The 25,885-nt window shown below is 37.8% G+C and overlaps 1 protein-coding gene across 1 annotated transcript in view; it reads right to left on the bottom strand.

Annotated features, from left to right (window-relative positions):
- Positions 1-16,275: 16,275 nt before the first annotated feature.
- CALCR (calcitonin receptor) overlaps positions 16,276-25,885 on the bottom strand; it is a 144,712-nt gene continuing 135,102 nt past the window's right edge. The window contains exons 13-14 of the mRNA XM_061197787.1: positions 24,075-24,116; positions 16,276-16,752 (exon numbers count right to left, since the gene is read on the bottom strand). Coding sequence (XP_061053770.1) covers positions 16,432-16,752; positions 24,075-24,116 — 363 coding nt within the window. The 3' untranslated portion in view covers positions 16,276-16,431. The remainder of the gene's footprint in view (positions 16,753-24,074; positions 24,117-25,885) is intronic.

The following is a 25,885-nucleotide window of genomic DNA, read 5'->3' as shown; positions in this document are numbered from 1 at the left end:
GAGATATTACAATTGATACTACAGAAATACAAAGGATCATAAGAGACTAGTATGAACCATTATATGCCAACAAATAGGACAACCTGGGAAAAATGGATAAATTGCTAGAAACATACAACCTACCAAGACTGAATCAAGAAATAGAAAATCTGAACAGACTAATTACTAGTAAGAAGACTGAATCACTATCAAAAACCTTCAAAACAAAACAAAACAAACAAACAAACAAAAAGCAAAGTCCAGGACCAGAAGGCTTCACTGGTGAATTCTACCAAACATTTAAAGAAGAATTAATACCAATCTTTCTCAAACTCTTCCAAAAATAGAAGAGGAGGAAACACTTCCAAACTCATTTTACAAGGCCAGCATTACCCTGATACCAAAATCAGACAAGGATGCCTTAAGAAAAGAAAATTACAGACCAATATCTTTGATGAATATAGATGCAAAAATCCTCAACAAAATATTGACAAACTGAATCTAACAATACATTAAAAGGATCCTACTCCAAAGAATAGTGAAGATGTGGAAATTGATTCTATGTTTTTTTTTCATTCTGTAGTATCCATGTATAGTTGAAGGTTCCTGGGGAATAATTAAGTAATAATTGGGACTGTCATAATAGCTACAATAGAAAGCTTTATCACTGGGTTCCCTATACCTATTTTGAAGAAGAAGAAATCCTTGCCCATCAAATATCTGTACTTGCATAGTTTGTTAGAGATATTTGAGTTGCATTTCTTTTTTAGAGCAAAAAGAGTTGACAAGTCAAACTCATAGAAACTGTAGAATGGTGATTGCTGGGGACGGGGGGATGAAGGAAATGGGGAGATGTTGGTCAAAGGGTACAAATTTCCAACTATAAGATGAATAAATTCTAGTGTACAGCATGGTGGCTATAGTTAACCAACTATATTATGTACTTGAAAGTTACTAAGAAAGTAGATCTTAAACCTTCTCACAATCACCACCCCTCGCAAAAGGTAATTATGTGAGGCAATCAAGGTGTTAACTAATTTTATTGTGGTAATCATTTTACAATCTATATGTGTATCAAATCATCATGTTATACACCTTAAACTTACACAATGTTATATGTCAATTATATGTCAGTAAACCTGGAAAAAAACTGGTGGCTTAAGAAATTTAATTGCCATTCAGTTTTTCCACAAATATTTATTGAATACCTACCATATGCCAATCACTATTTCAGATCTCAGGGATATTGAAGAAAACAACCCCAGAACTCCTGTCTTCACAGTGTCTAAATTTTATTGGAAGGAGAAGAAAATAAATAACATAAATAACATAATTACATATATATTAGAAAATAATACGGAGGAAAAAAAGCAGGGAGTGGGGGAGAGAATGTTAGCATGATGGGTTATGATTTTAAATAGAGTGGTAAGGAAAGCCTCACAGAAGGTGACATTTAAACAATGTCTTAAAGTGAGAGAACAAACTTTCTGGATATCTGTGAGAACTGCATTCCAGGCAAAAAGAATAGTTAATCATAGGAACCAGAGATGAAAGAAAGTATAACATGTTGGAGAAACAACAAGGAGGCTAGTGTGGCTATAGTAGTGTAAGCAATGGGGAAAGTAATAGGACATGACAGCAGAGAGATGACAAGGTGAGGGCAGATCATTTAGGGCTTTGTAGGGTATTGTAAAGACTTTGGCTTTCACTGTAAGAAAGGATCAGTAGAGGTGTTGAGCAGAGAATAAAAAGATCTGGCTTAAGAGTTTTTGGTTTTTTGTTTTTTAATTTCAAAACATTATACCTAAAAGTATATACATTGCAATTACACAGTTCACTGAATTATTAAAAGTGCACACACCCATTTGACAACCACCTGAATAAAAGAAATAGAACATTACTTAGCATCCCAGAAGCCTCATTGTGACCTTTCCTATTACTACTTCTCTCTCCACAGTAACCTGTATCTTTACTTCTGATATCATCAATTTGCCATATTGAAATGTATGTAAATGAAATATGTGAGATTTATTTGTGGTTTTTCAAAAAAAAAAAAAGGATCCTACACCATGATCAAGTGGGATTTATTACAGGGATGCAAGGATGGTTCAACACCCACAAATCAGTGTGATTCACCACATTAGCAAAATGAAGGATAAAAGTCCCATGATCCTCTCAATAGATACAGAAAAAGCATTTGACAAACTCCAACATTCATTTATGATAAACACACTCACAAAGAAGTGGGAATGTAACTCAATGTAATATAGGTCATATATGACAAGCCCACAGCTAACATCATACTCAGTAGTGAAAAGTTGAAAGCTTTTCCTGTAAGTTCAGGAACAAGAGAAGGATGCCCACTTTTGCCACTTTTATTCAAGTATTAGAAGTCCTAGGCAGAGCAATAGACAAGAAAAAGAAATAAGAGACATCCAAATTGGAAAGAAAAGAGTAAAACTGTCATTATTTGCAGATGATGTGATATTATATAAAGACTCTACCAAAAACCTGTTAGAACTAATAAACAAATTCAGTAAAGTTGCAGGATGCAAAATTAATCTACAAAAATTTATTTCTATACACTAATAACAAGCTAAAAAAATAAAATTATTCCACTTACAATTACCTCAAAGTAAGATACCTAGGAATAAATTTACAGAAGTGAAAGAAAGACCTGTACACTGAAAATTATGACACTGGTGAAAATGCTTATGGATTGAAAGAATTAATATTGTCAAAAATATCCTTACTACCCAAAGCAATCTACATATTCAATGCAATCACAATCAAAATTCCAATGGTATTTTTTTCTCTTTAGGCCGGGATCATGCTGTTTTGACTACTGTAGCTTTGTAATATGTTTTGAAGTCAGGAACTATGACGCCTTCAGCTTTGTTCTTTATCAAGGTTGTTTTGGCTCTTTGGATTTTTGCAGTCTATGTTCATTAGGGATATTGGCCTGTAGTTTTCTTTCTTTGTAGTCTTTTTGTCTGACTTTGGGATCATGGTAATTCTGGCCTCATGAAATGAGTTTGAAATGTCCTGTCATCTTCAATTTTTTGGAATAATTTGAGAAATATTGGTGATAATTCTTTAAATGTTTGGTCTCAGTAGGTTGTGTGTTTCTAGGAATTTATCCATTCCTTCTAGATTCTCTAATTTGTTCACATTTAATAGTTCATAGTAGTCTCTTATAATCCTTTTTTATTTCTATAGCATTAGTTGTAATGTCTCTTCTTTCATTTCTGATTTTATTTATTTGTCTTCTTTTTTCTTAGTCTAGCTAAAATTTATTACTTTTGTTGATCTCTTCAAAAAGCCATCTTTGAGTTTTGTTGATTTTTTTCTATTCTCTATTTCATTTGTTTCTGCTCTAATCTTTATTATTTCCCTCTTTCTGCTAACTTTGGACTTAGTTTGTTCTTTTTCTAGTTCCCTGAAGTATAAAGTTAGGTTGTTTGAGATACCTTTTTCTTCTTTAAAGTAGGTGTATACCGCTGTTAACTTCCCTCTTAGTACTGCTTTTGCTGCATCCCAATAGTTTTGGTATGTATATTTCACTCTCATTTTTCTTAAAATATTTTAAAAATTCCCTTTTGATTTATTCTTTGACCTATTGGTTATACAAGAATGTGTTGTTTCATTTCTATATGTTGATGAATTTTCCAGTTTTCCTTCTGCTGTTGATTTCTAGTTTCATTCCATTGTGTTTGGAAAAGATAGTTGGTATTATTTCAATCTTCTAAAATTTGTTAGACTTGTTTTGTGACCTAATATGTGATCTATTCTGGAGAATGTTCTGTGTGTACATGAGAAGAAAGTACATTCTGTCACTGTTGGTTGGAAGGTGCTGTATGTGTCTAAGTCCATTTTGTCTATAGTGTTGTTCAAGTCCTCTGTTTCCCTTTGATCTTCTGTATGGATGTTCTATCCATTATTGAAAGTGGAGTATCGAAATAAAATAGATTAATTTTATTCCTTTGATTAGGCTAAGTTTTCCTGCTTTTTCCTGTGCCTTGTAACTTTGTGTTGGTATCCATGCATTTGAAAAAACAGCCACCTCTCCAAGTCTTTACAAATTGGCTTTGTATAAGAAAATACCTTTACTAATCAGTGTACCCAGAGATTCTGGGGGCCTCTCAAACCTTTTCTGTTGATGTGTCTTCTCTGGATTTGTGTGCATAAATTCTCAGAGGGTTTTGTGTTTGTTTTTTCAGGCACTTGTAATCTCGTATTCCCTCTGGTGTCTGTGTGCAGTACTGCAGGTTCTCTGGAACTGCTGCAAGCCTCTCAGCTTTCTTTTGTTTTCAGCAGCCCCCAGGCTTCTAGAGTATTCTGGTCCCATCAGTTCCCAGTGGGTGAGACAGAAACATGTCTCTCAGGCAACCCCCTGCCTCAAATGCTGGAACATTGAAGGTATGCTATAACTTTTTCCTTTGCCAGGAATAAGCCACTAGCAGAGAGTTGTTTAATGACTTTCCTGGGTTAATTCTGCCTTTGGTTAATTTCCAGAGTTCTGAAAAATGTTGATTTTGACAACTTTTGCCAGTGTTCTCATTGTTTTTATGGAGAAGCAGATTTTTGGAACTTCTTACTCTGCCATTCTGGATGTGTATTTCCTCTATATTGCCTTTATTCTTAAAATATACTTGCAGTTAGTGCATAATCTAGATTGATATTCGTATTATTTTATCTTATTGATTCTGTTATTCTACTGTCTTCTGGCTTCCATTATTAATGTTGAGAATCAACTGTCTAAATCACTCAGAAGTTAGTCTGTTTTTCATCACTGGTTGCTTTTTAAGAGTTCCTATTTTTGTGTGTGTGTGGGTTTAGTCTATGTGACTCTGTGCGAATATCTTTTTATTTACTCTTCTTGGCTTTGTTGGGCTCCTTGTGTCTGTGGATTGATGTGTTTCAAGTTATGGAAAATTCTAAGGCATTATCTCTTGAGATATTACTTGCGACCCATTCTCTTTCTCCATTTTGTTTGGTGGAGCTCTGGTTAAATATATATTAGACCTTCTCACATCGCTTAGCTTCTCTTCTACCTGTTTCTTCTATCTATGTGTGAACTCTGGATATTTTCTTCTCACTTTTCTTTCAGTCCATGAATCCTCTATATCTATGCCTAATCTATCAAACTCATCTACTCTCTATCAAATATTATCTTTTTTATTATAGAAATTATATTTGATTCTTTTTTAAGAGGTAGAGATAAAGGCTTACCTTTATTTTTCTTCCAGTTTTATTGAGATATAATTGACATACAGCACTATAATTTTAAGGAGTACACTTTTTTTTTTTTTAATTTATCTATTTATTTATATCCATTCTTGGCTGTGTTGGGTCCTCGCTCCTGTGCGAGGGCTTTCTCCAGTTGCGGCGAGCGGGGGCCACTCTTCATCGCGGTGCGCGGGCCTCTCACCGTCGCGGCCTCTCCCGTTGCGGAGCACAGGCTCCAGACGTGCAGGCTCAGTAGTTGTGGCTCACGGGCTTAGTCGCTCCGCGGCATGTGGGATCTTCCCAGACCAGGGCTCGAACCCGTGTCCCCTACATTGGCAGGCAGATTCTTAACCACTGCACCACCAGGGAAGCCCCAGGAGTACACTTTTAATAATTTTTATTCCTTGCAGATATCTTCAACCTTTTATATACGTTTAAACAATGTCCGCAAAGTTGTTTTATAATCTACATAGCAAGTTCAACATCTAATGTCTTTGCAAGTCTATTTTTCTCCCAGCTCTCTTCATGAAGTCTAGTTCCTATGTGCCTAGTCATCTTTGACTATGTGCTGTACAGCATATTTGATTTTTTTTTTTTTTTGACTATTGACAAAGCTTGCACTTACACTTTTAAAAAATGGAACACTTGAGATTGCTTTTGCCAGGCACATGTGCATAAGTAAGGAGCTCAAATATTTCTGGAGAACTTAAACTAGGTTCAGGAGTTGAAATTCCCTAGTTTATCCTGAAGAGTGGAATGGGATATAATTCCATAAGGGTTACTTTAATTCACCCTCATCCTGAATCCTGATGGTGTAGCCTTTTGGGGATGCCAGATCATTGTGGGGAGGGGTTTTTTCCTATTAGTCGTCTCCTTTGTATGTCAAAATTGAGGTTCATGTTGACAAATGCCCTCAGTGTGCAAGTGCCTTCTGAGAGCACTTATCTTTCTGGGTTATTATTTTCCCTTCGCTTTTGATTTTGTGTTTTGTTTCTTTCTTGTTTTCACTTTTATGTTTTTAACAAGATAATTTTAATATTTTATCAAGATTTTTATCTGTTTTCTGAGATAGAATTAATCTGAATTATTTAATCAACTATTAATAGAAATAAGAATTCCAGCTGTGCATATTTCTTCAAAATGTGCAGCATCTTGCTCAGAGAGCTTCATGGATACCATGCTGATTTCTTTAGATGCTCTTTTTTCCCTTCCTCATCAGGTCCATTATTGGTTTTACAGGCAGATCAGTGATTTTTTCATACATTCTCAATATACAATTCTGGTCTTCCACTGCTTCAATAGTTGAGCTTTTTAAAAAATATATATGAGGCATCACATCTTTCTATTGCTCTGGTCTCTCCAACTTTCTGTAACATCCACGTGACAGTACTTCTCTATTTGTGTTAATATTTCGATTCACTTTGTTACTCTTACACTTCACATCTTTGTAGGATATAAGAATTGTTTCTTTCTTCCCAGATAATTTCCCATGGAACATGGGAAACATGTCCTCTTCTTCTCTTATGGTCTTGCTTTATCTGTCAGCCTGGGGTCCTCTGGAGAAAGTTTTGGAGCTGTATCTGGGCACTATTATCCCTCTCTTCCTCATTTTTCAGTTCAAAGATTTCTTGGTTTTGCCAGTAGGTTTTCTGCCCAATAGAATCCTCTCAGCCTTTAGGATGGGCAGGCAGGCCCTCAGTAGGGACCCAGTGTACTGATGCATTGATAATAAGATTCAGAAAACCAAATTCTATTTTTCATGGATATCCTCAGATTGAACTCTTCTCATTCTACCTTTCTCTGAGAAAGCTACTACCATCATTTGGAAGAAGAAATGAAAATCACCTGTGCTTCCATGACCCTCAGCTTCTTACCTAAAACCTTCTGACAGGGAACATTTTTTATGACATTAGTATTCATTCCTTTGGGAGTATGAGTATGTCTGATGCATTTAATGAGCCTTGGCAAGTCTTTCTTCAGGGCTTAGACATATGCTCTAAGAAGCCAATTATCTTAGGGCACATTGCGATGTCAGGACAGAAATCTACTGCAACTATTTCAAGGAAAAGAGGGATTAATTGTAAGAATACAAGGGAGTATTATAGAATCCAATTGTTGGAAAAACAGCCAGGTCACTTGAAAGATAGAAAGTAACCAGGCGGCTACTTTTTCCATCTCTGTCTTGCTCTCTTTCATCATGGTCCCTTGTCTCCATTCTCTCAGCATCTCTATTCTCCTGATTTTCTTTCTTATTTATCAGTGCATATATGGCTTAAAATGGCTGCTTAGTTTAGGTGTCTGCCTGTGTTTATTTTATTTTGTAATTAAAATTTTTAATTGAAGTATAGTTGCTGTACAATATTATATAAGTTACAGGTGTACAATATAGTGATTCACAATTTTTAAAGGTTATACTCCATTTATAGTTATTATATAATATTGGCTATATTCCTTGTGTTGTACAATATATCCTTGTAGCTTATTTTATACCTAATATTGATAGTTTGTACTTCTTAAATCCCTATAATGGCCCTCCCCTTTTCCCTCTCCCCACTGGTAACCACTAGTTTGTTCTCTATATCTGTGAGTCTGCTTCTTTTTTGTTGTATTCACTAGTTTGTTGTATTTTTTTAGATTCCACATATAAATGATATGTGACTTATATTCCACATATGTCAGACAGAAAGACTTTGTCTTAACTTATTTCACTTAGCATTATGCCCTCCAAGTCTACCCATGTTGCTGCAAATGGCAAAATTTCATTCTTTTTTATGGCTGAGTAGTATTCCATTGTATACATATATACCACATCTTCTTTATCCATTCATCTGTTGGTGGACACTTAGGTTGCTTCCATATCTTGGCAATTGTAAATAGTGCTGCTATGAACATTGGGGTTCATGTATCTTTTCGTATTAGTGTTTTTGGGGGGTTTTTTTGGATATATACCCAGGAGTGGAGTTGTTGGGTCATATGGTAGTTCTATTTTCAGTTTTTTGAGAAACCTCCATACTGTTTTCCACAGTGACTGCACCAATTTACATTCCCACCAACAGTGTAGGAGGGTTCCCTTTTCTCCACATCCTTGCCAACATTTGTTATTTGTGTTCTTTTTGATGACAGCCATTCTCACAGAATGTGCTGTGGCAAAGACAGTGAGATCATCTGGTCTAAACATAGAAGACAGATTCTCTTAGATGGTAGTGTAGATGGAGAGGTAGTGATTGGTTTATCAGTAGATCAACATATTCACTGTTCTGGAATGGAGAGACACTTATCCAGTTTTTAAATGCATGAAGTGTCTTCCTTGATTCAATTATTTTAACACATATACTAAGGGCAGAGATAGCCAGATTATTTCTTATTATTAATCGACTTGTTGATTTGTGCGTTTTTAGGTTGTTGTCATTGCTGATTAAATGCTTCAGTTTCACCCTCCCTGACCACATGGCTATCACACAAATCAGATCAAGAGTTACCTTTTCTATGTGTGTTTTTCTAGTCACTAAGTTCTAAACTTTGTCTTTGCTTCCATTCTGAACTTTCAAGATTATTTTCTTCTATTCCTTCTAGTCTTCCAATGAACTGGAAGAGGGTTGCCTTCTCCCAAATAGGGGTACCTGCTTGCTCCTAAAATATATATCATCTGTGAGACTTTTGAATCAGACAAACCTAACACCCACTTTGCAGGTTCCCCTCTCACAAGATGAGGTGTGGATCCTGATGGTTCTCCCTGGAAACAGTCTTATTCCCATGTCTAATAGTGTCATTGTTCTAGTAAGTACTTCTCTGCTAACTAAAGAGTCTGTGGATATCTTCATATGCTTTTTAACTTTTTGGATGACTTCTTTTATAACCTGCCTTTGCATAGCCCATGTCAATATTTTTCTTATTGATTTACTGGAGTTCTTTTTATGTTCTAGACATTAACTCACTATTAGTTTTATCTTTCATTCTAACATTTGTCTATTTAACAAGGGACACTATTCCTTATTGATCAGGTGTCTTTATTTTGATGTAAACAAATTCTTTTTTTTTTTGGTCTTTTGGTTTATGTTATTTGTTTAAGAAATCTTTTCTGCCCTCAAGCTATTTGTTTGCACATTGTTTTTGTAAATGCATGTATTTATCTTTTACAATTAGCTCTTGATCTCCCTGGAATCTACCTTTTTATGTAGGATTAGTAAGAGATCCAGTTTTATTTTTCTCCATGTTGTGAGCCAGTTTTTCCAACATTGTCGTGGTAATTTCTCACACAACGTTTTTCTTCGTGTGTGTGCGTGTGTGTGTCTGTGTGTGTGTGCTTGCTTTTACTCCATTGCTCACCTTCTGTTTCTTCTAGAATAAACATATCTAAAGTTTAAGTGTCCTTCAAGGAACAGCTTTAGGTATGTCCCATAAAATTAGAGATGTAATGCTTTCCTTATCTAAATAGCATTAATAGTTAAAAACTAACATGACACTAATATAAGACAGTCAACATTCTATAATCTTTATTTATTTATTTTGGCCACACCATATGGCTTGCGGGATCTCAGTTCCCCAACCAGGGACTGAACCCGGGCCATGAAAGTGAAAGCCCGGAATCCTAACCACTAGGCCAGCAGGGAACTCTCTATAATCTTTAATATCCTTTTGAAAGTCAGGATTGTACAGAAATATTTATTGTTTCCAACATCAGATTGTTTAACTTACAATTTTGTTATTAATTTTTAATTTTATTGCATTATGGTCAGAGATCCTCTGAGTGGTGTTAATCCTTTGGAATTAATAGAGGTTTCCTTTGTAGTCTTAAATATGGCTGTTTTTGTAAGCATTCTGTGTGTACTCAAAAAAGAATGCATGTTTCCTGTTTGTTGAGCATATAGTTTGATATCTTTAATAGTTTGAGTTTGGTGATTGTATTTTCCAGATATTTTATAACACTTCTAATATTTTATTTGTATGATCTATTAGATTTTGAAACAAGGATGTTAAAATATTCAACTACAATTGATAAGTCATCTGTTTCTTCCTGAAGTTCTCTTAGTGTTGTTTGGTGTATTTTGCAGCTGTATTTTAAGGTGCATATGAGTTTATAATGGTTATAATCTTCTTGTTCAATTATCCCTTTTCCTAATACATAATTTTCTTTCTGTTCTTTATGTTTTTTTTGCCTTATTAAATTCTACTTCGTCATATATATATTATATTTATCATTTAATATTTATATTTTAGTTCCTTTCATATTAGGCTCTTTAACCTTCTGTGATTTTTTTTTTTTTTTGGGCTGCACTGCGTGGCATGCGGTATCTTAGTTCCCCGATCAGGGATGGAACCCGTGACCCCTGCAGTGGAAGCGCACAGTCCTAACCACTGGACTGCCGGGGGATTCCGTTAGATATTAAGTGAGGATCTCACATTTCTTTTGGTTCATGTTTCCCTAGCATAACTTTCCCATCCATGTTTAATATTTAATTTTCTTTTTGTCTTAGGTGTGTCTCTTGTTGCCTGTACATTGTGGGGCTTTAATTTTTCACTCCAATATGAGACTATCTGTTTTTAATTGGTGACCAAGGCCACTCTATTATAATTAATCTTATATTAAGATATTTCACACATGTTTACTCACCCATATTGCTTTCTTAACTATCCAAATCTCTGTTTCCTCCCCTAAAAGAGAAAGCTTTACTCTGCTCTCTTGTCATGTTGATCTTGCCCCAATCTTGTCAATAAGATTTTAGTTCGGGGTATTTATTTGGCAATCTTTGAGTTTTTCTTATTTGAGGTCTTTTAATCTTTCTTTAATCCTGGAGGATTTAAACAGTATTTTTTCAAATATTCCCCGTCTCTATTTTCATTTTTTGGTCTCCTCTGGGACTCCTTTTGTCCAGGTGTTGGATAGAGACACTTTCATAGCCACGTCGTAGAATTATGAGCCTACAGATTTATCTTACTGGCTTTGATTTCCCCTTTGGGTCATTCTAAATAATGCCCATTCTTTTTTTTGAGAACTACTAACTAGGTTTTACAAGTCATGCAGCAACATGTCAGGGGAAATCTTTGCCCGACTAATAGAGTAATGGTGGCTATAGCCTGTTTTGATTTACAAAAAGCTGTTGGAGATTCCAACTGAGCCTATTGGGCAAAAAAAATACTGGCTTACGTGGCTCTGGATGGGGAGAAGGAACTCACAGCTGTCTTACTCTGGGTATAGAATGTCCACCATTGAGGACAGGTCTTATTTAGCATTTTGCAGTAGAAAATTATCCCTGGTTTTCAGACTTAGTTTTTTAAAAAAATGAGTCACCTCTATCCCTTTCAGTGGAACCAGCCTCCCAACCCTGCACACCCTTTCACTAGGCGCCTGAGTGAAAGCTCAGCTGCAGGGTGAAGTCTCTTATCTCTGCTCCCAGTTAGATGACCCCTATTTGGCCAGTCTCCTCAGCTCTGACTCATTTGCTTGAGCCAGAAAGAGTAATCAAGAATGAACTTGACAGATTTGACTTGGGCTCTGATGCTCACTTTGACCCTCCTTATTCCCAAGCCCCTTTGATACCAGCTTCTATGGCTTGGAGTACTATCCTCCTGACTCTGTCGTTCACCTAGGCCTCATTGCACCTACTATTCCAGGTACAAATGCTCCTTGGGTCCCCTCTGGTGCACTGGGGCCAGGATCTAAACCAATCTGGTTAGCCCTGTTTGCATCTCCACCAGCGAAGGGGATCCTACAAAATGTGGCAACACTCTTAGTAGGAAACAAAAAGTACTGAACAAGAGCTTTTGCCAGTCCTGCAAGGTGGCAATTTAAAAAGCAGAGGCATTGGGCACTCTTGATTCAAACCCTAGCTCAGTCACTTACTAACTGTGTGACTGTGGTGGGCACGTTATTCGACTTGGCTTCCACTTAGTTTTCTCAGGTTTGGCTGTTATAAAGAAGAGGTAAGCTAATGTCCATAGGTTTATATTGACTATGGTGTTTCAATGATTGATGTTCTTTTTTTCTTCTCAAATCATCTCCATTTGAGGGATGTTCTTCATAAGTTCTCTGTAACTTAACTCCATATTAAGCCTCACAATATCCCCCTTGTGACGACAGCATACAGAAGCTATAATGCTGCGTGCAGTGGAGAAGTGCTATATCCAGAGAAATGCTTGCTGCCCTGAGAATAACCACCTATCCTGCTGGGCGAAGATTTCGAGGGCTTGCAGCTGGGTGTCTGTTTCAGCCTGAGAGACCAGTGTCCTAGTTTTGATTAGCCAGTCTGGCAGGGTTGGATGGAAACAGATGTCCTGATCTATTCTAAATGTTTTTTTTTTCATTAGAGACATCTCCGTTGGTTTTTATTGAATATGTACTTAGCACTTCACCAGTAACACTCTGAGATTTTATTTGGAGGTGATTTCTCCAAATTAAAATGAGATATTAAGTCTCTCAAGTAAAGGAGACTGCGGTGACATGCAGTGGCGTTGCTGGTCAATCGGTGAAGAGTGAGACAGTTTGAGTGTCAGTGGAAGGGTTTCTAGGTAGAATGCATTGGGTGTCTGTGAATGGCAAATGGACACGGATCAGTGACCTAAGAGACTGGCTGGTCAATGCTGAAGATAATGGAAAATCTCTGAAATCTTTCAGAGGTGCTTGCTAATCCAAATGAAGGAAGATATGATATTAGAAACTCTTCCTGACCTAAGTTAGCTTACAGTTTCAATGGCCATGTTTTCCCTCGTTCAATGCTTATTTTTCACAGATATTAAACATGTTAATTGTATGTCCAGAAGAACAAAAACCATCAGAAATACTGTTAGTTTTAAATTTTCAAATGTGGTTTCTTTCTTTGTCTTCACACGCACGTATTATCATCCTTTTTCTTTATGCGTCCAGCTAATTCCCCAACCTCCCTCCCCACCTCATACAAATTATCTATGGATTGGTTCAGTAAAATTAATTTTCCTAAGCTTAAGTGAGGAGCGAGGCATCTTGTTTCTGCTCTCAAAATAACAAATGACCATTTCTTTCTGAGCTTTCTAAATATGCATCTTCTGATCCATCCTCTTCATGAATAACCTTATTTTAAACTCTAAGTGTTAACTCCAACCATAAGATGTTGAACTGTAACCTAGCCAATGAAAGAACTACTACTTTAGACCTTACTGTCAAGAAAATGAGTCCTTGCTAAGCCTTTATGCAGAGATCTTGTTCTGAGAATACTTCTTATAACTTAGCTGTCCCACCCAGCACTAATGTGGAGAAAAGGTCACACGCAGCTACCACCTCCAACCCCATGTGTGTGTGCTTCCGCCCCAAAGATATCAGTGGTTATGGTTTAAGGGTATGGGTTCACTTGGCAGGTTTGACACAAAGAACTTTGTCATGATGACTTGTTGTATAGCCGAATGAAAGGTGTATGAAACATCTGTTGCATCAATGACAGTGAATGCAGGAATGAATGAGAAGGGTTGGAGATCCATGAGGACAGCATTTCTATCATTTCTTTTCCAACATCTTTCCCTCCTCCAGGAACCATGCTATCCACGTGTATCCAAAGGCCAGTTTTGGATCAAAGCAGGTGGGCAGCTGACCCTCTGAGTTCCAGTTACCCTGTGGAAGAATCAGATTTTACGGTATGATGGGAAATTATTTTTGTTCTTCAGTATCATGAGGGTAAGGATATTTGTTTCTCCTAGTGGAACACAAAGGGAAAAATGTAGCCCTGATGTATCCTTTCTGAAAAAGTTCCCCAGATCTCCTGAGGCCAACAATTCTGGTTGCTATCACGTAGTATGAAGACCCTACAAATTGCTCCTGTTCCCCTGTATTAATTCATCATAGTTCTCATTTATTCCTCATTTCCAGATCTGAAAATCTTTCCAGTAGTGGCCTTTATGCATTCTAATGATATTTAATTAGTTGCCTTTAATCCAGCCAAAACTATCTTAAAAATCAATGATTGTAACAATTCTAATGATCTGATGTGATGCTGAACAGTTCAAGTCTGGTCCCACAATAGTGAAAAAAAAAACCCAAAAAAACAAAAACCCCAAGAATGATAAAAGAATGTGATATTTTCATGCCCTAGCTTTCTTTGCTGTGCTGCCCAAACTTATACAATATAGATTGCCAGTTGCGTGTGGTTTTGCTTTAGCAAGGGTATGAGAACTGTGCTTTGGGGGGTCTAGTCAAATTGAAGACTGAAGATGGTTCCACTGACAAAGATAATAACCCTGATGTTTTCACATATGGTTTTCGGACCTATATTTTTGGATTATCTTGCCTTCTCCTGTGATACAAGCAAGATGAGCTGTCAGCATCCCACGGCTGAAATGAAACAGAATGAGTTTAAGAGATGAGATGAATGAATGAAAAGATGAAGAATATGCTTCTTTAGAAAAATATGCACATATACAACTTTTTGCTTATCACATACTCTGTATTAATTCATACATGGATGTAGCATAAGCATTTCACATAATTTTGGCACTGTGCACAATTCTATAGTAAGCTGTTTGATTTTCTTCAGCCACTACTATATTAGCACAATAGCATCTAGAATATTTCAGCAAAATATTATCACATTTGTACTAGAGCTGCCAGAAATACTCTGTTTTCCATGTTTGTAAACAAAAATAGAAACGCTATTACATAAACACTGTGATTGGAAAAATACCCTCTTTTCAAATCCTCCCTTACATTCAAGTAAAGGAGACTTAAGCTACTTTGGTATCCAAAATACATTTTCTGTGAAAGAATATAATTTTCTTTGGGTGCACTAAATATGCAACCAGAACAAATCAACTTTTTGTCTTTCCAAAACTATATCATTTCTGAAAGGCAGTGGCATATGATGATGTACATGAGACGAGATTTGGAGGGCTTCAATGGATCTCCTCATTTAGCATACAAATTAACTAACGGTAACTGATTACTGTTGCAAATTCACAAATTAATTTCAGGTGCCAGTAATGATACTGGTTTACTCAGGGATTTTTGAAGATTTTATATTGCAGGAAGAGAGGTATGGGAGTATAATATTGGATTTTAATGAGAAAGTCTATTTTTATTTTAAATGAGTTGGTATATAGTTAAACTTGTAGCAGTTAATTTTTTCCCCCTCCTGTTTCACTAATAGCAGCAAACAAGAGGTCAACTACAAACTGATTTCTAATTAGTCCTACTGAATCTTCCTGGAAAAGGCTGAGATCTTGTTAAGTTTAGAAGCTGGGTGGAAAGCAGTTAATGGACTTGTATGGAGTCTTTTAATTACCAGTCTTAAACAAATTTTTTACTGCTAGATAGCACCCAAGGGCAAGAGGTAATCTGCTTTATAAACCTTGGAATGATTTGCTTTATAAATCCTGGAGTTTAGGAAAGTGGAAAACTCTCTTTAAAGAGAGTATTCTCTTCCACTAGGAATTATATTTTTGGCAGTTTTGTGAAAAATTTAGTGATGGATTCTTTGTGACCTCCCAATTTATAAATGTTAGCAACATGAAGGCCAATTCCTCACAGCAGTTAGGGCCTGCCCAACAGATAGGATTATCCAAAACAAAGATGAGTGTCAGTATTAGTAAACCAATTAACAAATGGACCCATCTAAGGTTTAGAGCAAACTGACTCTAAATTTCTTTTTCATTCAAAGCATTACATTTTCCTGCCAAATGCAAATCTTTCCCCCCCCCCCCACACACTTGGTCATCTCTATATTAGAAAGCCATATTGTCTTGGGGAGGTCACATTGTAATTTGTGCAGTTTACATTGTGTGGATGGTAAAACATCTGAGTAACATCAGAATTGATAGAAATTAAAAAAAAAAATTAAAAATCAGATCCATAGCCAAATACAGAAGTATCCTAATTCAAAGTTTAGAGTTAAAAAGAAAAACATTGACAGTGATTTTAATTTTTCAAAGGTATAAATGGCTCAAGATTAACAAGGAGCACCCTGTATCTGAACTAGGTCAATTTAACTGTGTTTTACTCGGACACTTTGCTTGCATTACTATGACATTTGTATCTCAGTCCTGGATGAAAGATGGAATTCACAGGAGTTCACAAGTGTTGCAGAGGGAGACTCCATTCCTAGACTGTCTCCCGGTAGCAACAGTACCAAGTAAAACTTTCTTCAGGTTCACTATGGACAAATGAGATTTTGCTCCTGGGAGGATGGAAATCACTTTAAATGCATGGTCGGTCTTTCTCCCAGGAAATGAGGGCTCAGTGATCACGATGCTGTATTTGCGTCACATTCAAGCGGATGACTCTTGCTCGATGATTTCCATGGCGATGACCTCAGCACCCTCCATAGCGATGACCTCAGCACCCTCCATAGTGATGACCTCAGCCCCCTCCATAGCAGTGACCTCAGCCCCCTCCTCGCCTAGGTTGTTGGTGGGCTCGTTACTTGGCTCCTGATGGCAGATGTAGACAGGCATCTGAGGAGCCTCAGCCAGGGCGGCAGCGGCAGCGGCAGTGGCAGCAGCAGCGTTGGCGGCGCGGTTGGCGCGGCGGCGGCCACTCCAGCGCTGGGCTTGGTATTGGTTCCATTGACGCTTCAGAGCGGCTTGGACCTGGAAGAGAAGAGAGTACCTTGTGTTCATACAATTGTCAGAAATGATCTGAGCCAAGTTCATGAGCACAGGTCTTGGAGCTTATCAGAGGTTAGGGGAGGTTGAATTGTAATTCTCATCTAAAGGGCCGTGTGGTAAACGCTCTGCCTGTGGAATATACCATCTTGGAAGAAGAATTTGCGAACTGGAGAACTGAGTTACTTGCCTCAACTACCACTGGCAAGGTTATTTGCTGTTTTGAGCAAAAGTTCCTTCATTAGCTCTTACAGTCAATGAATGAAAATTTGACTTGGTTTCACATTCAATAGGGCATCCACGCCATATTAGGGAGACAGAGTTTGAAACCTTTTTATCTGCTACAACCTCTGATACAGCAGAAGCTTTTATCTAAATCTACACATTATTGGTCATGGAAAAAATATATGGAAACCATTGCACAGTTCTGGATTTTATGATAATGGCCTCATACGGTTGATTTTCCTTTATCCAACGTGGCTTGAGAGGGGGTGTGCCCGATAAAGCTCTGGTTAGTGGTTAACTAACCATATCTTATACATTTTTGTATTACCAGATGTCGTGGTGTTTGGCATAGAGCAGTTATTCAACAAATGTTTGTTGAATGGTTGTCAACATCCATTCTAGAATGATTTTCTACCTCTTTCAGTCAAGAAAATGATCATCCATGACCGTATTGTAATTAGTGCGTTTAGTGTCTGGTGGTATTAGGGTGGGATGCTAAAACTGGCTAGAGTGAATTTGAGGAAGAGACTTGAATTCCTCCCTGAGGTGAACTGTAAACCACTAGGTCATCTACAGTTGTGATTAGGTCTTCTCTCTCACGCCATGGTGTATGATTTGGGGAATTACTCTTGAGCTCCAATGGGTCGCTAATTTTGGAAATTATCAGAAGTAACCACTTGTAATATTGTACCAGCAACGAGCTGCATGGGAGGGAATGGTTGTCACTGGGTAACATCACATCACCTTTCCTTTCCTTTTCCACTGATAAGGCCATTTCACTGGGTCTCATTTGATGCCATGAAAAAGTATTGAACTTTGGGTCAAGAAACTGACTCTGCCCACATTAGCCATGAAATCTTGGGTAGGATAGTTAACCCCTCTGAGACTCCTTTCTTCAATACAACTCTTCTACCTCACCTAGCTGTTTGAAGGATTAAATTGTTGCACTATGAATCAAAGTGGCTTCTAAGATGTAAGTACCATACAAGGAGGCTATTATTCCTATTATTATACTCTTATTATGGCAGGATGGTGGCCTCAAGTCTTTAGGCTAAAGGAAACTCTTATGTCATATGTGTGGATATATATATATATTTGGAGGGTGGTGGTGTTAGGAAAATAAAAAAGAGCTCTTAATTACATAGCTTCTGATCTCATGTTCAGTTCTCTCTCATATATTCCAAGCTAGGTCTCCACAAAGAGTACTCTACAGCCTGGTAAAATATCTGATGCTAATGCAAATGAAAGTTTTCTTCACATTGTGATTTGTCTCCACAAAGAGTACTCTACAGCCTGGTAAAATATCTGATGCTAATGCAAATGAAAGTTTTCTTCACATTGTGATTTGCACTGGCAAAAGGGTGTTGTTGGATCTTTTGGGAAAAGGAAAGAAAATACTCTTGGTGGGAAGATCACCCTAGGAATATATTTTCAAATACAAAGGTGTTTGTTTATTAAAGGTATTAATGAATAAAGTTCAGACTCTCCCCTTCCATCACTCACTTTGTCCTTCACTTGACTCCCCAAGAAGTCAACTATGTTTCCCTATCAGTTTCTGGGCTTTTGCTTTGCAATCTGTGCAATAGGGAGAGCTACAGAATTGAAGAGAGACTAGACTGATTATATCAGAAAGGATTGATATGAAACCACAGCTGAATATATCTGGGAAAGAGCATCCCTACTGAGTTATACTTTCAGATAAAACATGAGTAAATTTTACTTTTTGCCAGGCAATGAAATTTCTCTTTTAGTACCTCTTCAAGAATCTAGTAAATATTTAAATTGCTTTCCAATTCTCTTTTGAACTTTGGATTTCTTTACAATGTATTTTCCTGTTGAGACTAGCAAAGAGATAGTGATGCTTTATTTGGGTTGTACCGTCTATTAAACAGGTCCTTAAATGCCAGGTTTATAATCTAGGAACTATCAAGTGCCCTGTTGAGGAATTAGGAAATATACTGGCTCAGCATAATTTTGGAGAAACAATGTCCCCAGACAAAGGGAACTGATAGTTTCTGTGGATTCAGCATCTCTTAAATACCAACATTGTCTTTATAGCTAAAACGCAACACAGATATTTAGAGGTATCCGAGGCAGACAGTGCCCAGCAGGAAAAAAAAAAAGGAAGTCTTTGTTTTGCCTCATCTGTCCTTTTAAAACAGTCTCCATTGGAGTATCCATGCATACTACTGAAGTACCCAGCATGAGGCCAAAGGGTTTGAAGTCTATTTCAATTTTTAAAAATTGTTACAGAAATGCTCATAGCCTCCTATAATTGTATTCCAAAATTATAACCTATCCTTTTGTGTGGAGATGGCAATCTGCTTCCATTTGTAAACCACACATGTAAGAATAGGCCCTTAGCAGCATGTGAAAGACACTTCAATTTAATACAGTTTAATAAGGGCAGTTATCTCCTACAATACCACAGGTTGAGCCTAACGCTGCTTTGATCACAAGAATGTGGGCATTGAATCTGAAAAATACAGGGGAGACTCTGGTTGCTCCTGAAAAGCATCAGAAATGTAAGGAGTTGCCCACGGGGTAAGTATAATATACAAAGTTTTGAATTATATAAATTCATTGCTTGTTATAAAAGCAATTAACACAGATCACTTCACATTTCCTCGATTATGTCAATTTATTTATTGCCAACTTTAAAAAATAGAGCCCTGGTCTGATGGCTTGAAGACATAATTATTACACCTGGCTCTATTATTAACTAACTGTATAAGGTTGGTAACATTTGGGGCCTCCATTTCTATATTTGTAAAAATGAAACTCAGGTTGGAACATTCGTGGTTGAATTTGGATGTTTTTGTCTTTGGCCTTTGTTTTCCCATTAAGTTCATTATAAGCACTTGCAGTTATGTGCTGCTGAATGGAAAGTGGGATTTATCCCAGGAGTTCTGATTTTTTTTTTCTTTGTCTAAGACAAAGAAATCCTTGTTTAGCTTTGAGTCCCAAAGCTCTCTTGAGTCTCTAGAAAGACAATATTTTTGAAAACCAAGTTTTATTGAGAGAAAGAATTTCTAAATAGAAAAACTTATTTTTGCATATGAAGTGGTCTGAAAATAGAACTTTACTAAAAGCAATAGTATACAGCCACTATGGAGAACAGTATGGAGGTTCCTAAAAAACTAAAAACAGAACTATCATACGGCCCAGCAATCCCACTACTGGGCATATACCCTGAGAAAACCATAATTCAAAAAGATACATGTACCACAATGTTCACTGCAGCTCTATTTACAATAGCCAGGACATGGAAGCAACCTAAGTGTCCATCAACAGATGAATGGGTTAAGAAGATGTGGCACATATATACAATGGAATATTACTCAGCCATAAAAAGAAACGAAATTGAGTTATTTGTAGTGAGGTGGATGGACCTAGAGTCTGTCATACAGAGTGAAGTAAGTCAGAAAGAGAAAAACAAATACTGTATGCTAACACATATATATATGGAATCTAGGGGAAAAAAAAAAGGTTCTGAAGAACCTAGGGGCAGGATAGGAATAAAGACACAGATGTAGAGAATGGACTTGAGGACACAGGGAGGGGTAAGGGTAAGCTGGGACGAAGTGAGAGAGTGGCATGGACTTATATATACTACAAAATGTAAAAAAGATAGCTAGTGGGAAGCAGCCGCATAGCACAGGGAGATCAGCTTGGTGCTTTGTGACCACCTAGAGGGGTGGGATAGGGAGGATGGGAGGGAGACGCAAGAGGGAGGAGATATGGGGATATATGTATATGTGTAGCTGATTCACTTTGTTATAAAGCAGAAACTAACACACCATTGTAAAGCAATTATACTCCAATAAAGATGTTAAAAAAATAAAAGCAATAGTATAGCGAACATGCAGGATATGACATAGGGAGAGTCCCTTATAGACAGGAAGGGGAAGTGGTGAGTACAGAGCCCTTCCAGTCCCCGCGCAAGAGGGGAGAGAGAGAGAAAGAGACACAAATGACTTTGCATTTCCACTTCATGGAGGGAATACTTGAAAAAATGGGGAGAAGAAAGAAAGCAAGGAATAACTAACAGAAACATTCCTGTATAGCAGGTCTTTCTCTTTGCTTCTGAGAGCACAGTCCTGAAAATTGATAGCCTTGTAAAGAAGTCCCACTCTTGGCCGGGTACCAGGTCCAACACGGTGCCTGAGCAGTGGAGTGGCAGTGACTATGGCACGTACTAAAGACAGATTCACAGGCCCTTCACAAAGGTGAAGAAAGGGGCCTGAGCAGTGGAGTGGCAGTGACTATGGCACGTACTAAAGACAGATTCACAGGCCCTTCACAAAGGTGAAGAAAGGGGCCTGAGCAGTGGAGTGGCAGTGACTATGGCACGTACTAAAGACAGATTCACAGGCCCTTCACAAAGGTGAAGAAAGGGGCCTGAGTTTCCAGGCTCCTCAGGTGGCCTGGAAGGGAGGACTGGTGTCTCAGGATAGGGCTGGGGCCTGCAGAGTGAAAGGGTCCTCAGAAGTGAGGGGAGCCACCATGAACTTCAGCAGGGGGTGCCAGCATACTACTTGGAAACCAGCTGCCCATTTGTTCAAAGGCTTTTGAACTAAATATTTTCTAGAGAGAGACTGTTGTAAACTATTAGAGGCTGGTGGAATGAGCTCTTCAAAGCAAGCTAAGTGACAGCAAATAAACAAAATTTTAGTTTTCACACATTTCAATTTGTGACTATTAAATTGAGATCCTTCTAGACCTTGCTGCTTTGATCCACAAACTATTTTATCCACAGTACATGGGCAATAGCAAGAAAAATGAAAAAGGGAAAACCTGCACTGTGTTGTTAGTACTCTCAATTTTTAAGCTACTGCTTAGAAAAATTGGGCCTCTCCATAGGTGTAATCATCTTTTTGTGGTCTCTTAGATACTTAACAATTTACTGAAATGATTGGGTGGTCAATGTCCACACTATTGGAAAAGTTGTGGGAAATGTCTGTTACATAAGCGTGCTCTCATGGTCATCTCCTGATTCCTTGTACTGTAATCCTCAAAATTCCTTTCCTGCTTTTAACCTACCCATTGACTATCTGATCCATTTCCATAGTAGGAGTCACTGATAACATATGGATAATAAACAAAAATTAAAACCTTTATCTTCATTGTAGAACTGACACATTAGCTCCTTAGATCTCTGCTAAAACGTAACATTCAGCGAGGCAAAGCCTGATCACAACCATGCGTCTGGAAATCACTTTCCACATGTGTAAGTGCCCTGCCCATGTTCAGTGTTGTAAGACAGTAAGCTCACAGGAGGCCCAGATGCCTGCAATCCATGCGGCTGAGCTAATACTACGTTTGGCACAGTACACAGTTTCTGTGTTATTAGAAATGTCACACTGGTACATTCCCCCAGTAACATGATATTAACTAAAATGGGGATGGTTTCTTTACTTCCAAAAGCAGAGATAACATACTTGAATTAGAGACTTTCAATTGTTAGGAGCACCTCTGGGCTTGCGTTCTATGCCTGCCACTTCAAAGACGGCATCATGGATAAGACACAATCAGTATTGAAGTATCTTTACAAATGCGTGCAAGCCTTTCGTGTTTTCAAGGTATGCCCTTCCTGAACCTGATTTTTATATTAGCCCTATATCGATATTATTTTAGATGAAAACATTTATTTTGTATGCCACCTGAGCCAACTCCAAAGGCAGGGATATTCATTCACAGAAATTGATATAAAGATGGGGTGACCTAAGCCCTATTTATTTATTAGCTTTTACTGTTCTTAAAAGAAAAGACAATTTAACAGCCGGTAACAGAAGGATGTCTTTTCATTTCTATCTCAGACTTTCAGTATAGTCCCTAGCAATAGTGAATGCACAGTATATGTTTGTTCGATTAAGGAATGAGTTGATGGACGGATGAATGAATGAAGGAATAAAATGTATCAATTAAAAGGGAGAGCAGGGGCAACCATCTTGCAGTTTTGGGGTTGGAGATGAGCAAGAGGTCTCAGAGCTGCAAAATATTATAGGTGCTCACTGAATATTGTTTAACTGAAGAAATAAAGACTAGAAAATCCATTAAATATCAATTAATAATGGTTAGAAAATCATTCTTATTACTAACTGTAAAATAATACATTGATCTTTTAACAAAATGTGATTTGCCTTGGTATAAAATTATTCTTAATAGGAATTAATTTAAAATTATCACCAATACTTTTACATTAAAAGTTATGAGGTGTATAACTCAAGAAAGTGTACTAACGAACCTTCAGGAAGGAGTCATAGACATAATGCCGTGCAGTGGAAGATTTAGTCCATTTAATTGGAAATCAGGAAATCTGGGTTCTAGTCCTGGTTATAAACTATGATTGTGACATTGGGCAAGTCACGTGATCTTTCCGGAGTTTAGATTTCTCACCTGAAAAATGAGGGAGCTTTCAAATCTTTGAAGCCCTGGAAGTTTTTTGGTACAAATTTAAGCAGCTCCACTTTTGTTTTACAAATTGGGCTCCCAGGCAAGATATCATTGGAAGAAAGGGAACTCTGGCTAAAAAAACCCTTAAAACACTGGCCATGTGGATCTCTAGATTTTACTGATCTAAATATTCAGATAACAAATTACTTATTCCCTTTTGAGTCTTAACTCCAGGGTGATTTTCAAAATGTTGAATAAGTGGTATGACACTGGCATCAAGCAACTGGAAAAGAAGGCAGTGAACCAGGACAAACTGGCTGGATATTGGTTCTGCCCTAGTGAGGAGTTGGGTCTTCCAAAGGGAATGGGGGTGTGACTTCGATTCTATGGGAATCCAAAATAGCTTTCACTGTTGCTGCTTAGGGTGCTGACCAGCTTAAGGTATAATCCAAGGAAATGAGAATTTAGCTACCTGTCTGGATAATATCTGCAGTTGTACCACACAAAAACATAGGTAAGATTCAACTTGCAGTAGTGGAAAAAAATATGACCCAGCTAGTCATGAAACCCTGTAAGGTCAACTGTAGAAGTGAGAGCAAATGAAAAGTGCACAGAGGCCCTTTGGAGACTGTAAAGTGCTGGCTTTATATAAACGAGTGGCGGTATTACATGTAACACACGCTTACCTCGTGGTTGCAGAAGCAGTAAATGACGGCAACAAAGAATCCCTAAAAAGAGGAGGAAAAATAGAGTTGAAGTTATTTTTGTGTGCATTGTGTTGTTTAGTAATCAATATAAACAGACAACCTGGAGAGGAACATTTCACTACGGCAACAGCAAGTCAAGGCTGGATGAAAAACAATTACTACCACTCATGTTCAGTGCTTCACTACAAGAATACTCCATTAGAAATGCCTTTTTCTCATTAGGATTCTATTGTTGGGCTAAAAAGACTGCTCTCGTCAATCTGGTTAATATATTACGGCCTTTAACATGGAGATTTATAGCAGAATATGCTGGTTACAGGGGACTTGAAAAGAATCTTTGTACCTAAAAAACTTAAAAACTGAGATCTTGTAGCGTTTATTAGAGAAAACTTTTGCAAGCACAAGTGTCACAGTCAGTGCATGGCTGTGGGCCTGACTGTGCCCTGTGTCCTCATGGTGAACTAGTGCAGTCCTGTTCCCACAGCCAAGTCCATCTCTCCAATAAGGACGTGGACTAAGTAACTTCTGAGGTTCTGGTCACTACTCAGAAGATTCCTTGTGTCCAAGCTTTAACTGCTATAGAAATGGCCAAAATAATAGATCAGATTATTAAAATAATTCCTAAACTTATTTTAAGCCCTATTAATCTTGACCTCCTTCTTCACATTAAGCCTCAGCAGTAGAAAATAAAACTACTTGGACATGAATAACTGAGACAGCAAAACTCTGGCCTAACAGCCTGTAGCAGACTCACTTCTGCCTTAGGACACGCCACGTCCCACCCTTGCTTTCAAAGTACCTCACACTGTGCCTTCAACGAGGCTTTGGATCTGAAGCAAAGTGAACGGAAACAAGACAGCCACTCTCCACCCCTGGGTAGCAGACATGGGACCACCTGGGACGACCCCCAAGAGGCTGCTCCATTCTCTCCCACATGAGAAGAGACCTGGATACATTTCCCTATGTAGTCACTGAACTGTCAAAGATGGATTCCTGACATCCCTCTGACAGATGGAGGGTGACAGAGCAGGAGGCGTGTATGCTCTGTGCAAATTCATTGCAGCTCATGGAAAAACAATTCAATGTGTATTTGTGAAAGGAGGGTCTGAAAATTACTGTATGGGAGACGGAGTATATGTGTGGGTGGGACCAGCTGAGGGTCCTGGGAATAATGGGAAAGCAGAAGCAACAAAGTGCTCACAAAACCTGGTTTCCTTCACAGTTTTGGATGTTGGCTTGGAGGCTGTAAGTTACGAGATTTTAGGTCAGCTTTAGAGTTATATCTCCTGACTTTGCCACTAACCAGAAAAGTCCATTTCCTTATCTGTAATAGGCATGAGAATACTTACCTCACACATGAAGTGCTACATATTAGTGAATGGTAGCTATAATTATGATGATTTCTTTTTTTTTTTTTTTTTTTTTTAAACATCTTTATTGAAGTATAATTGCTTTACAATGGTGTGCTAGCTTCTGCTTTACAACAAAGTGAATCAGTTACACATATACATATGTTGCCATATCTCTTCCCTCTTGCATCTCCCTCCCTCCCACCCTCCCTATCCCACCCCTCTAGGTGGTCACAAAGCACCGAGCTGATCTCCCTGTGCTATGCGGCTGCTTCCCACTAGTTATCTATTTTACATTTGGTAGTGTATATATGTCCATGACACTCTCTCACCCTGTCACATCTCACCCCTCCCCCTCCCCATATCCTCAAGTCCATTCTCTAGTAGGTCTGTGTCTTTATTCCCATCTTGCCACTAGGTTCTTCATGACCTCTTTTTTTT

The sequence above is a fragment of the Eubalaena glacialis genome, chromosome 8 (genome assembly GCF_028564815.1).
Source record: "Eubalaena glacialis isolate mEubGla1 chromosome 8, mEubGla1.1.hap2.+ XY, whole genome shotgun sequence".
Classification (NCBI taxonomy): domain Eukaryota; kingdom Metazoa; phylum Chordata; class Mammalia; order Artiodactyla; family Balaenidae; genus Eubalaena; species Eubalaena glacialis.
The sequence above is the reverse complement of the archived record's forward strand: the minus strand, read 5'-3'. Positions and strand labels throughout refer to the sequence as shown.